This window comes from Leopardus geoffroyi, chromosome B1 (genome assembly GCF_018350155.1).
Source record: "Leopardus geoffroyi isolate Oge1 chromosome B1, O.geoffroyi_Oge1_pat1.0, whole genome shotgun sequence".
NCBI classification, from domain to species: domain Eukaryota; kingdom Metazoa; phylum Chordata; class Mammalia; order Carnivora; family Felidae; genus Leopardus; species Leopardus geoffroyi.
Genome location: NC_059327.1, coordinates 59592509 through 59607167, shown reverse-complemented (window position 1 = coordinate 59607167; position 14659 = coordinate 59592509). Strand labels below are relative to the sequence as shown.

The window sequence follows — 14659 nt, the reverse complement described above, 5'->3', positions numbered from 1 at the left end:
CAAGAAGGCACCACATTGAGTATGTCAAATGTGTTTTGTTTGAGAAGACTTCAACTTCAGTTGCTTTGTACCCTGCCTGCCCAAACAGCCATGCTGAGAATTCTGAGACCTCCAGTTTCGCTAGCAAAGAATATTCCGACCAATTAGAGATGTCTGCCACAGGGTATGCAAAGAACACAGTGTCATTACCTGTTCCACGCATTTACCAGACCTGTGTTTTTGTTCTCTTTTCTGGCTTGCCACACCAGTATTGCCTTTCCTAAACTGTACTGGCAACCAGAATGTAAGATAGGAAAAATTTCAGGTCAGAATTGAATCAACAGACCTTTTACCTGTTCTTTAAAGAATACTGAATGTCTTAAGTCCTTTCCAGAAAGCTGATAGAAGTATGACCTTCAAGAAACTTAGCAAAACAAACAGGCCGTGAGTACATCTCATCCCTCTCCTTTGTTGCACCAGTACTTTAAATCTCCAGGATTCTCTTAGGTTAGACAAGAAAGTGATTTGTATTTTGTCTATTACATAAAGAATCAGACAATGCTGATTTCCTGTTTTGAAGTAGATGATTTTGAGTTTAATTTTGTATTTTTAAGATGTACTTCGGTATGAGCAAGTGAGGGTAGATAGACATCTCTCTCTATATGCCTTAAGGCAAAAACTGTAATAGGTATTATTTCAACTATTGGTTCAATCCTTTCTTCATGTGTAATCTAATTCTTTGATGAGTTCAGTGCTTTAAAATGTAGGTTTTGGGGTGCCTGGGTGGCTCAGTCGGTTGAGCATCCAACTTCGGTTCAGGTCATGATCTCACAGTTTGTGAGTTCGAGCCCTGCATCGGGCTCTGTGCTGACAGCTCAGAGCCTGGAGCCTGCTTCAGATTGTGTCTCCCTCTCTCTGCCCCTCCCCCACTCGTGCTCTGTCTCTATGTCTATGTCTCTGTCTCTGTCAAAAATAAATAAACTTTAAAAAAAAATGTAGGTTTTATGGGGTGTCTGGGTGGCTCAGTTGATTAAGCATCCAGCGTCAGCCTAGGTCATGGTCTTGCCATTCCAGAGTTTGAGCCCTGCGTTTGGCTCTGTGCTGAGAGCTCAGAGCCTGGAGCTGTTTCAGATTCTGTGTCTCCTCTCTCTCTGCCCCCTCCCCCCGCCCCCGAAAAATAAACATTTAAAAGAATAATAACAAAACCTGCATTTTATATCAGGTATGGTAAGGCCAATAGACTAGGACAGGACTGCCATTGAAAGATAGTTTTTCATAGTTCCCAAGATTAAGGAGCTACAGCATGGGGGAACACAGGGGAATCACCAGGTACCCCCTAGGAGAGGGAAGCATGGGTAAGAGCTTTTATGGATTTTCTGCAGGTAGGAACAGGTGAAGCAGGGTAAGCAGATTTAAGATTGGCTAGTTTGAATAATCACAGGGAACTCCTGGGCATAGGGGCTGCCCCTAGTGTTTTGCTCTCTGGCCCTGGGGTGATTAGAGCAGGGCAATTGTGTCCCTGAGTGTGAGAGCCCAATAGAAGGGGTGGTGGGAATGTGGCTCTAGAAGGATTAGCTTTCATATGGAATGTACACCCAGAGGAGTCATTTACCCTTGTGAAGAATGGGCTAGCTCTGGGAGGGCTGGTCTTTCTGGGATCAGCAAGGCCCAGATGTCAAAGCCTCAGAATTACAGAAAATAAAAAGGTATGATTAATACATTCCATATACCAAACATTGTGCTGGAACATATAGTATGCTTGTAAGTTAAAAAGGCCAGGCCTCTACCCTGGGAAAAGTTGTATTCTAGTAGGATAGAGAGGCACATGAAGAACAGATTTCAATAGAATGTTGGAAGTCAAGTACCACAGTAGTGATAAAGACAAGGTGCTAAGTCCCTTGACACATTTAAGGACCCAATGTGGGTATATAATCTTAGAAGTGCTATTATATTTAGTATATTTCATAGAAGCGAAGCCATTAATTACTTGGACCTTTCATCAAAGAATTTTCTGTATCACTTCTGGAAAGACTTCAAATGTCCTAAATATAAAACCCTTCCATTTCACCAAGAACCTTAGAATCATGAAATTTTACAGCTATAAAGTCTCATGTTCTCATATATATGAGGAACCTGAACCAGGAAGGCTAGCTAACTTCCCTAAAGTCACAGTTGAGCCTCTGCTAGGCCCTTGCTGGCTCCAGCGTGCAAATGGTTCCAATCATAAATTAAACACATTTATCTAAATATTGGCCAGGAACCACACTGCCCTTCTTGTTGCTACAGGGAGTCTGCCATCTAAATATTTGCAGTTTCCCCCCCTCTTGAGTCACACCCTATCTTAACCACATTTTAACAACATAGAACTGGTCACTTGACAGGTACTTAATATCAGTAACAATCTGACTTTCCTGAGTGTCAAAGCAATATAAATGACTCACATTCATTATTGTACTTAATGCTGAAATGGGACAAATTTCATCTTTTCTCTGCACTAGGTCTTCTGTATTTTACAATCGGAGATGCTTTTTAAATTTTATTCATGGAGCTGGAGAACAAATAGCATTAGTGTTTAGAAAGCAAGAAGCAGATCAGTCTAATGATTTGTAAGCAAAGCACCAACCGTGTCACCATATGCAATTGTTGAAGACAAGGGTGAACCATCTCAGAAGACAAAATAGACCGTTGCAGAAAATGCATTTGTTGCCTTACTCCTTCTGCCATTTTTAAAGTATATTTCAAGTATTTTATTGTGCTTACAGATTAGTGTCTTCAGCCGTATACGTATCATCATTGCTCAGGTTATAATTGGTCTTAATTCATTTTTCAAAAACTACAGATTGTATGGGATAAGTATGCTAGAAAGTATTCTGCAACATATACTCGGAAAGTAGATGCTAAATTTAGAAAGAATCTCATGGTCAAATAAGTGGAGTAAATACTAGATTAGACAGTGTGACATTTCTTTTCCGCAAGACTTTCTGGGCCTTTAATGAGAAAATGGGAATTGCAGACACCAAGAAGTGAGACGGAATATATAGCATCTTCCAGATCTAGTTGTCCATAGATCCTTCACTGTTGAGTTTTTCATGGAAAGCATATTCCAGAATAACAAGTGGCAGATAGTATTTTGAAAGCATATGCTTTCATGGAAAGCATATTCCAGAATAACAAGTGGCAGATAGTATTTTGAAAGCAGATACAATACACAATGGATCAATAAAAAAAATTAAGAATTTTTTTCTGCCATGAGGAAGCCTATTTCCTAGGTGGGAAAATAAAGCACGAATACAGTAGGCCTCAAATAACAGTATGAGGAAATCGTATAGAAGCTATCACAAAGTGCTATGTGATCAACTGTCAAAGGAAAGATGTTCAAATGTGTTTAGTACAGAGGTAGGAGAAACAGAACATAATTCTACATGCATTTTTGTGCAAGGGACTGGAGGTACGAGACCCATCAAATATGGTTGCTATATTAAAGAAATGAGCATCCTAGAGGGAAAGCCAGGACCAGTGATGCAGGTTAGCATGGTCAAAGCCTAAAAGGCCAGAACTGCTTAACCTTTGCATGCACGTGAGTTTCCTGGAGGATCTGAACTGACGGGAGTAGATTTGGGATGAGGATCAAGATTCTGCATTTCTCATAAACTCCCAAATGATGCTGATGCAGCTGGTCCAAGGATCACACTTTGAGGAGCAAGAAGTTAGAGCAGGAGTTGGCAAAGTTTTTCTATAAAGTCCAGATAGTAAATATTTTAGGATTTGTGGGCCATGTGCTCTGATGCAACTACTCAACTCTGTCACTGTAATGCAAAAGCAGCCAGAGACCATGAGTTAGTGAACGAGCATGGCAGTGTTCCCAAAAAAACTTGATAGACTCTGACATTTGGACATTCTATGATTTGCATATGTCACAAGTTTATCCTCTTTCTTAAAAATTTTAAAAATCTAAAAAACATTCTCAGCTCATGGGCCGTACAAAAACAGGTTATGGGGGCTGCAGGCTGTAGGTTTGCTGACCCAGGAGTTAGAGGACCAGATATCACACTCCTCGAGTACGAGGCAGAGGTCTCCTTATGAAGCATATCTAACCAAAGCAGTTACTCTTTCCTTCTCTTAAACCTCCACTGTACTTATGATGCTTAACTTTACATCCAAATGTTGGTTTGTATCTTTTCCATGGGAGATAAGGACACTTATTGACAGTATAAACTCAACTAGTTGCAGAGTTTACCAGGCATTACCTGTAGGATGTAATGTAATGCCTTCCACATGGAAGGTGCCCAGCAAGCATGTGTTCAGTAGAATTTAGTCTGTTAAAGGAGCCTATAGCTTGACTATGAGGAAGAGTGGTTCCTAGGTGGGTTTAATGAAGAGGGGAGGAGAGAATCCCAAGGAAGGGAAAGGATAGGCAAAGGAAAATCAGCAAGTGATACATGAGGACTGTGTAGGAAATAATAAATTCATGCAAATATTTAATAGAAGCAGAGGGTTAGTATAGGAAAATGATAAAAAAAAAAATAAAATCAGGGCCAGGTATACGAATGGCTTCAATGACAGGTCTGAAGTTGAAAGACTGATGTATGTAGGGAAGAGCTTTAATCTGATATAGAATAGAGAAAGAATCTATAGTTTACTGCACATGGGGAAATCAACTTAATCCACAGTTCTCATGGGTGAAGATCTGGTCTGGGACTATGGAAAGAGAACAGGATAGAATGAACTGGAAGCTGGCTCTAGGCTGGAATGTTCTCTAGGACTGTAGGAAGACACAGGAAATGAGAAAATGCCCTAGAATCAAGAAATCCTGCCCTTCTCAACAGTCTCAGAAGTAGTATGTGTGTTGTTGCTGAGGATGCTCTGCTGGCTGAGTGGTGGTGGTAAATGTTTTCTAATTCCCAAAGTCTTATCTGTTCTTTTATGACTAACCCGTATTTAATTTTTAAGTTTCGGGAATTAATCCCCTGAGTAGTATTAGCAAACTGGTTTTATTTTCAGATTAAATATAAATACCTAATTTCTATCTCAATATAGAAAAAAGTCTCTGATGCCCTATTTTTATAAAAGGACGCAAAGTCCAGAGAATTTCATAGACTATGAGACTCAGAGGAAATCTGAGTGCTGATTAAGAGGTAAGCGGACAATACTGTCCCAGAGACTTCATTGCTTTTGGTTGCAAGTGGTACATTCCTACATATTTCTTTAAAAATAAATCACATTTAGGGGAGGTTTTAGGGCAGCTTCATGTTTTTTTTTGTGAAAATCCTGTTGAGAGTATGAGGTGCTGGGGGAATAAGGCAAGTGTGTGAGAGAGAGAGCATGTGCTAAAACAGTCTGGCAGCCTGCAGCCTCTTACACCCAGGTCCTGGTTGTTTGGGAGAGGAAAAGTGCTGACCAGCAAGAATGAATTACAGCACATCCAGCATCTCTCTACCTCGTGGAGGCCAGGCGGTCTGCTAGAAAGGTTTGTAAATACCAGAAATGTGGAAGCCATTAAATCTGCTATTGCTCAGCTGATCGGGAGTCTTAGGGTCAACAAAAATAGTGCTGCCTACGATTTTTCAACATGATGACTAGTTTCCCCTGATACATTAGATATTTTGAGCATAATGTTTAGATTTCATATTTTTCTTTAGGTAAGAATCATAAAGTTGTAAGAGGCATCTACGATAAAACATTTTATAAGAAGACACTTTGAATTTCTGTTCCTTTTATTTTGTAACTAAAACGGTCTTTCCAAGTTTGGTGATATCCCTTATTTTGAAGTTGATAAAATGTACAAGATGCTTTATGAAGAAAACCTGTGGGCAATGTCTAGTCATTAATTTCACGGTCTCTAAGGTTTCCCTCAGTAACATCAGCACAGATCTTTTTTTTTTTCTTTTAATCAAACAAGCATCTTATTACAGCCTTTCACTTCTGCTTTATTGTTTTAAACATCACCATTTCCTTTCTTTCTCTCCTGTCCTTTGACCTCCATTTGGCCTGCAGATGGTTCTGTGAGGGGAAGGAGCTACAGGACACTCCCGACATTCAGATCCGCTGTGAGGGTGGGGACCTCCACACCCTGGTCATAGCAGAGGCCTTTGAGGACGACACAGGTCGCTATACCTGTCTGGCTACAAACCCCAGCGGCTCAGACACAACATCTGCCGAGGTGTTCATCGAAGGTAAGGAGAGGTGCCTGATTTAAAGGGGTGGTTGGGGTCTGATAGCTTGAGTAGAGCTTCCCTGTGAACATGCTTTCCCAATGCAAACAGCATAATGGCGTTGTGATTCAAACCTCATTTCTCCTGAGAATTTTATAAGGAACAGTCTGACACTTGGGCGTACATCAGCTAATGTCAATATTTGTTCCTTTTAATTGAAAACATTTCAGCTGCGTTAACTTGAATTTACTTAAAATGTAAAGTGTCTAACTCATTTTTGATTTCTCTAGTGAAGAGAGAATGGGAACATCTAGAAAAACCGTGTCTATCAACCAGATAGAGTTAAAATATAAATGACTTGGGAAATCATTCATGGGAATGCTAAATGATTGAATATTTTTAAATGTTCTCATTTGTATTCAATTCTAGAATTTTTGCCTCTTTTGTGAAATTCCGTTATTCCAGCTAAATGTATTGTGAACTTGCAATCGCAGGATGAAAAAACTTCAAGGATCAGTGTTGTATTAGAAAACGGGTAGGCAGAGAGTAGAATATTTCTTTTGTTCTTGACAAGACTCAGCCTGTGGGGAATTAGAAAGCTTGACGTGAAAGTATATAGTTTTACACTATTAATGGATTTTGATCAATACCTATAATTTAAGTTGGAAACGTTTTAAGCACCCACAGTATATGTTTTGTTTCTATATCCATAAATTGGTGAGTACTCTGTTAATTGGTTGCTTTTCAGAGTAGTAGTTAAGGGGAGTCTGGGTGGCTCAGCCACTTAAGCGTCCGACTCTTGATTTAGGCTCAGGTCATGATCTCACAGTAGTGAGATCCTGAGATCCAGCCCTTATTCCCTCAGGATTCTCTGTCTGGGTCCTTTTGACCCTCCCCTGCTTGCGTGCGGGCTCTCTCTCTCTCTCTCTCTCTCTGTCTCTCTTTCCCTCTTATTCTCTCTCTCTCAAAAAAAAAAAAAAAATCAGAAGAGAAAATAGTACTTGAAATGCAAAAAAAAAGATTAAAATCCTTGAGGTCTTCATGAACTTACTCTTCATCTTTTTATGTTTTTTTTAAACTGTTTAACATCACTAAATTTCTTTATTATTTAAAGTAGAAGAAATCAAGATATGAATCATAATTTGTAACTCTTTCAAGAATTGACAAAAGAAATTTTAGAGGAACTATTACCACTGACTAAAAGTGTGTATCTTTACTTTCAGTAAAAGGATCCTCTGCACTGTCTTTGAATATCTGTGAGCTCAAGGGACCTTGCCCTGTTAATGAAAGCAAACACTTTTTATAGAACAATAAATAATATTTACATGGCATTTATAAGTGTGTACATACTCATGCATAATGATCAAAACCTCTCTGTAAGCCCATGAGATATTATTAGTACAGTATCTCCTTTTTATAAATGGTGAACTGAGACCCAGAGAGGTTAAAGCGACTCTTGCAAAGCCCCCTGGGGATTTCAACCCAAGCAGTCTTGCTCCAAGGCCCAGATTTTTAACCACTGTGTCATACATGTTTCAGAGTGCTAAATGAATGACAAAAAGAAGACTTAAAATTTAATAAGTTAATGGTTTTAGCCATGGGTGGGCTGTGTGGCAAACATGGTAAAGTATTTTAGAATACAATGAAGGGAACTTAAACTTGCATAAGAAACCTGTTTGCTAAGGATGATCAGATTTGTCTTCTAATTCCGACTTCAGATAGAGCCTCTTAAAATTAAATGCTTTATTTGCTTTTAGCTTTGCTAAAATATGGTGAAATATGGTGAATTTTAGAGTTTATTGCTGTTATACTATAGGTGTTATGTGAAATCACATGCAGTTGAATAGACTACCAGATCATTTCAGCCTGCATTTAATGTCCTACTGTGGTCAGATAATGCAGGTACAAACATGATTAAGACCCATTCTTCAAGTATCAAGGAGTTCCCAATCTAACAGTAGAGATGGGCACATTAAAAAAAAAAAAAACAAAAAAAAAACCAGACTCTAAGTGATGTTATAATAAGTGATATAATAAAAATGTATCCAGTGTTACAGGGATACAGATTAGCTTAAAAAGGTTAACTGGAAGATATGGAAGATAAACCTACTTTTCATATAATGAAAGGAAATATTTCTCTACCTCTAAAATCAGTTTTGATATCTAACTCTGGTAGACCCAAAACATTCCCACCGCAGTCTTTATTTTTATTTCAGTAAATTGGGCTCTTCTGAGCCTAAATATCCATCAACTGATGAATGGATAAAAAAAAATTGTGGTTTACATACACAATGGAGTACTACGTGGCAATGAGAAAGAATGAAATATGGCCCTTTGTAGCAATGTGGATGGAACTGGAGAGTGTGATGCTAAGTGAAATAAGCCATACAGAGAAAGACAGATACCATATGTTTTCACTCTTATGTGGATCCTGAGAAACTTAACAGAAACCCATGGGGTAGGGGAAGGAAAGAAAAAAGAGGTTAGAGTGGGAGAGAGCCAAAGCATAAGAGACTCTTAAAAACTGAGAACAAACTGAGGGTTGATGGGGGGTGGGAGGGAGGGGAGGGTGGGTGATGGGTATTGAGGAGGGCACCTTTTGGGATGAGCACTGGGTGTTGTATGGAAACCAATTTGACAATAAACTTCATATATTTGGAAAAAAAAAAAAATTGGGCTCTTCTGTATGGAAGCTCCTGAACTGCCAGTCCATTTCTGCCTTTGAAATCATTTGGATGAGTGATCAATATGTGAGAAGTAATCTCTGGTTCTATATACCGTGCCAGGACTTTAACAAAGATAATGGATTTTTTCCCAGTGCGCTATAACAGTGGACTTACTTAGCCAACCAGCCAGCAGGTATCTGTGAGTTCAGACAGACTGTGTGTGAGGAGAGGGTGAGGGACCTGGGCAGAGCAAGAATAAAGATCCATTAGGAGTTAGTCTCCTAAGCCTAATACAAGGTACTTCAGAAAACTGGCTCCTTGGCCTTGTAAAGTTTGGATCATAATTCACAGGGAAAAAAAATGAGATTTTTGTGTATTTTCATCCCAAAGAACAATTACATGTAATAGAAGAGAATTTCACATAAATTCTTATGCTCATATTATGACCGAAAGTAAGAAATTTTTATATGTACTCATTCCAGCACTGAATTAGACTCAGACATATCCCTACTGAATTGTATCCTAAGCCACGCTGCTATTACTGTGTCAGCATGAAGTCATTTGCAGGATCTACCGAGGGTAGGACATTTTTTTATAGAACTTCAGAGTCTCAATGAAACCTCTAAAAACTTAATGTAGTGGTTGGAAACTGTCTAAATGTCACTGTCTTCTGCAGCAAGTTTTAGAATGACACAAAATAAATTACAGCTCAGATCTCAGTCTGCGCCTGGGATAATCTTTCCTACATGTTGAACTTCCAAGAGGATGGCCCTGGGATGGGAGAGAAACTAGTCAGAGTGGTGTAAGAGGAGGCAGAAGACATGTTTCGGGAGAGAGGACGATGCCAGCTCGCTCTCCAGATGCTTGAGAGCCCAAACGAGATGAGGACAAGGAGGAAACCACTGGGTTCAGCAACTGTGGATGTTGTTGGTGATTTTAACAAGAGGGGTTTGGGGAATCTGGAGAGCACAACAGTCAAATGGAATGAGTTGAGAAAATGTGTGCAAAATATACGAAGAGAAGCAACAAATAATAGATCATGTTGGGGAAGTTTTGTTCAACCATCAGCAGAGGTGTGAGCCAGAATCTGGGAAGAACTGTGGGGTAAAAAAGATTTTTTTTCTTTCACTTTGCTTATTTGTTTTCATACCAAAATAACTAGAGTATGTGTCCTATGCTAATGCAAATAATCCAAGAGGGAAAACCTAGATCATGTAGAAGGGCAAGAAAGAATGAGACCAAAGTCTTGGAAAAGGAGAAAGGAGATGGAATCTGGCCCACATCTGGCCTAGATGGTGAGGGGGGTACCCTCCAGGACTAGATGGCAAAGAGATAATCTTAAATTCATAATATAAATAGGAAAGGTAAATGTCAGCCCGTGAAATCCAGACACCTCCAGTTTCCATCATTGTCACCCTCTTCTGATTGTAAAATGGGTTACACAGATCATTACAGCTTTAGGAACTGCAAAGAAGGCGGGATAGGATGGTGGTCCTGAAATGTGGGATGAAGGAAGTGGAATTAAACCTGACCTTGTAGGAGTTGGACGGAGAGGAGGGCAGGAATGTGGGGAAGAGGCAGGGATACTTGAGCGAGTGTAATGCACCGTGGCAGATCTCGTGTGACATTTATAGGTTCTCAGTGCTTCGAGTAATCAGGTAAAACATGTGCCCCTTTTAAGGGACATTTTGAAACATGCTGAGATGTTGTATGAGTAATGGCTCCTGTTGATCTCAGCAGGGTAAAGCCCTTGTGAGTACATGGTTTCTTCTCCTGGATTTTAAAAATATACTAAGGGGCACTTGGGTGGCTCAGTCAGCTGGGCATCCGACTTCGGCTCAGGTGATGATCTCACAGTTAGTGAGTTTGAATCCCACATTGGGCTCTGTGCTGATGGCTCAGCCTGGAGCCTGCTTCGGATTCTCCATTTCCCTCTCTCTCTACCCTTCCCCTGCTCATGCTCTGTCTCTCTCTGTTTCAAATATAAATAAATGTCCTAAAAAAATTAAAAATACACTAAGAGAAGCTGAAGGAATCTAAGCACAGCCTTGGCCATTTTTCACATTATTTTTAAATGTTTCTATAATATTTTCTGGCTAGCTTAGCTTCTAGTTCCATGACCTTGAACAGTTTTTCAGTGGCTCTATGCTTCATTTCCTCCATCTCCTCTGGGAGAAAATTGGATTGCTATAAGGATTGAGAGCAGTGCCTTGATACAGAGTGTGAGCTATGATTACTATTATAAAAATAGCACATTTTTATTTTTAGAAACTGAAAACACACATAAAAGGAAGGTATAAAAATCAAGTGTAATGCCACTGCTCTCTGACGGTTACTCAATATTTCGATCTTTCCCGTCTTTATCCTGTATGTGTATATTTTACTCTACATACTCCTTTGTACCTTGTTTTAAATTTAACCTGTCACAAACATCTACCCATGGCATTAAACCATCTTTAAAACTCATTTTAATGTCTTTATAGTCATTCATCATTTATAAAATTTTAAATCCTTGGCATTGTTTCCGTTGGTCTTATCTGAGTCTTAAATGATTATTGCTGCACTGGTGATTATAGCAACTGAGAGAGTAGGGAGGGAGAAAATGAGTAACTTGTATGGGGACAGAGTATAGTCACTCCTTAAATTTTGAAAGGCAGAATATGCACACGGGCTGAACTCCAGGAGTTTCTCTGTGAGGCTGGTTTCACTAAAGTCTCTCAAGGTCTCAAATATATATTTAATATGTGAATATATGTTTTCAAATGGTTGATACTTGCTTTCATGAAGACTTCCTGTTTCCCGAAGTTGAAGCTGTATCATTTACTTCCAGCTTACTTCCACCTAGAAATGTGGCTTTTCTTTCCTTCATCAAGGAAGATGCCAAATAGACAAAAACAATGAAAACCTAGTGTTTTCATGAGGGTGAGGCAAATGGGCATTTTGATGTATTGCTATTCTACACACCTTTCTAGGAAAATACTTAAAAATGGAAATAATATATCCATTCCTAGTGCAGAGATAAAATTATTGTAAAGCAGCCCATGTGTATTTAAAGCCATTAGAAAATTATAAAGTAGGTATCTGATGTCATAGAAAGGTGTTTCACAATGTATTGAGTAGGGGGAACGAGCAATAACTTAGCAATATGCATAACATCATCTTTTAAAAATGTTTATGCATTTTTAGACAGACTTTGGAAGACTTTGGGAGGATATACCCCAAAGTATCTTGAGTGGTGGTATTCCAAATGATTTTTTTTCTTTAATTTTTGCTATTGGGCATTTTCTGGGTCTTTTCCTATGAGGAAGTATTAAATAGGGTATGTTCTTCAAGTGAAAAGAGAACACCTTTTAAAGGCAAGATAGCAGGTGTATTTTTGTGACATTTGCACTGGCACTTGTATCTTCAGAATAGAGCAGAGATCATGGGCATTTGATTCCCTCCCTCTGTGTGGGGAGCAATATAGAAATAGCATTTAGGCTGATGAACAGGTAGACGGATAGTAATTGTAAGTTCTGGAACATGTCAGACTGGAGCTTCCATCAAAAGCTGAAAGTGGTGGTTTGATGAGCACGAAAATGTTAACCAGAGACAGGAATGTCTTTTCCTGACTAGCAGGTGCAAAGCAGATGACCAAAGGGAGGAGACAGAAGGAGAGAGGGAGGGAAGAATCCTTGAGGGGGGAAGGGAACTTGCTGGCACAGAGAGGGAGATTTGATCCACCACCGTCTGCAAGAGCTGCTCTGACACCTGAGACACAAGGTGACTTTGAGATTTCATGAGGGTTGGACAGGTGTGCAAAAACTAGCAAAGGTTTTCTTTTCCAGGGGTTGAAACCTTTTTGGCCCTTTACCTTTCTCTGAAAGTCAGCTGGAAAAAAAGGAATTTGAAAAAAAGAAAGACTTTCTAAGTAGATAATCAGGGGATTTTATTTTTAAGATTTATTAAATGTTTGGAATCAGATGAAAAACAGCTATTGGTGTCCCCAATTTCTAGCCACTTTGAGAGCATCTGTGATAACTTCTGTAGGACTTTTGCTACCCTCTCCCTCTTTAAAACTCCGGCGACTCTAGTAAAATTGATCTCAGATGACCCATGATTTTCTGATAATGGAGGCTACTGATTTTTGCTCATGTTTCTCCAGCTCCCTTCCCATACCTCCTCCTCCTCCTATCTCTACCACCTATTTAAAAAAAAATTTTTTTTAATTAAGTTTGAGAGAGCTTGCACACAAGCGGGGGAGGGGCAGAAAGGAGGAGAGACAGAATCCCAAGCAGGCTCTGTGCCACCAGCCAGAGCCCCACAAGGGGCTTGAACTCACAAACTGCGAGGTCACCACCTGAGTCAAGACCAAGAGCCCCACTGACTGTGCCACCCAGGTGCCCCTCTGTCATCTGTTTGTGATGGTTGGCCAGTTGTGCTGCTCTTTCATTTTGTTACTCCCCCAGCTCATCCTGCATGACTGACTTTCCCCATCACCGATCTCAGTGCCTAGAATGAAGTCCAAACACTGTGGCCCTGTCTTCTACATCTCACCTTCCATTTCTAGACTTGCCTCCCGCTGCTGCCCCCTAGCATGCTGCTCTTCTGTGGTTGCTTGGTTCACTTTCCAACCCCAGACAAGTGTCGCAGTTCCCACGGTTCCATTCACTCATTCTACAAAAAGTTGCAGGTCTGCCATTAGCGAGGCATGAAAATAAGCCCTCAGAGGAGTTACAGACCTCCATGGCACGTGAAGGTCATAACGGTGCGAGGGAAGTCATGGACCACAAGTTCAAAAAGCCTCTCGCCACTGCTTTCTAGTTATGTGACCTTATGCAAATTACTTAATCTCTTGGTTCCTCAATTTTCTGATGTGTAATTGGACATAGTTCACCTCTTAGGTGAGTTATTGTAATTAAATGTTGGGGCACCTGGGTGGCTCAGTTAGTTAAGCATTCAGTTACGGCTCAGATCATAATCTCATGGTTTGTGAGTTTGAGCCCCATATCAGGCTCTCTGTTGTCAGCCCAGAGCCTGCTTCAGATCCTCTATTCCCGCCTCCATCTCTGCCCCTTCTCTGATCACATGCTCTCTCTCTCTCTGTATCTCTCAAAAATAAACATTTAAAATAATAGGGGCACCTGGGTGGCTCAGTCAGTTGGGCATGCGACTTCGGCTCAGGTAAAGATCTCACGGCTCGTGAGTTCGAGCCCTGCATCAGGCTCTATGCTGACAGCCTGGAGCCTGCTTTGGATTCTGTGTCTCCCTCTCTCTCTTGTGCTGTCTTTCTCAAAAATAAATAAACATTAAAAAATATATATAATGTTATAAAGTGCAAAGCAGATTGCCAGGCAAGTAGTAAGTACTCAAAAATTGGTAACTAACTCCACCTCAATTTTTCAAGGAACTTATAATTTTCTAGCATATAGGATGTTATAAGGGACCTGAGTAGTAAAGTAAGAACATGGGGAGTTCAGAGAAGACAAAGCACAGAAAAAATTACTGGGCTGATCTTAAAACGCTATTGAGAGAAGACAAGGTAAGAGTTTCCTATGAGAGTGAATAATAGAATTAAACATACAAACATAAGAAAAGACCAAGAAGGGAAAGCCCTCCCTTCCTTTGGATCTTTATTCAAAGTTCCCGTCTTGATGGAACCTTCCTTGCTACCCTACTTCAAATTGCATCCCACTCCATTCCCTCCTTCCCTATTCTGATGTGTGTTTTCTCATTTCCCTCAATGCCATGTCATGTATTTATCTTGTCATTTGTGCCTTCAAAAGAATGTCAACTCCACAAGGGCAGGGGTGGGTTGGTGGGTGGGTATTTGCTGCTATATTCCCATTCCCTAGTGAAGTGCACGCCAGTATGTTCAACTCT

General features: G+C 40.1%; 1 protein-coding gene across 5 annotated transcripts in view; it reads left to right on the top strand.

Annotated features, from left to right (window-relative positions):
• Positions 1-14659, top strand: part of PALLD (palladin, cytoskeletal associated protein) — a 408001-nt gene that overhangs the window by 166198 nt on the left and 227144 nt on the right. For all 5 annotated transcript variants that reach the window (XM_045463501.1, XM_045463512.1, XM_045463536.1 and 2 more), the window contains one exon: positions 5974-6152. In XM_045463501.1, coding sequence (XP_045319457.1) covers positions 5974-6152 — 179 coding nt within the window. The remainder of the gene's footprint in view (positions 1-5973; positions 6153-14659) is intronic.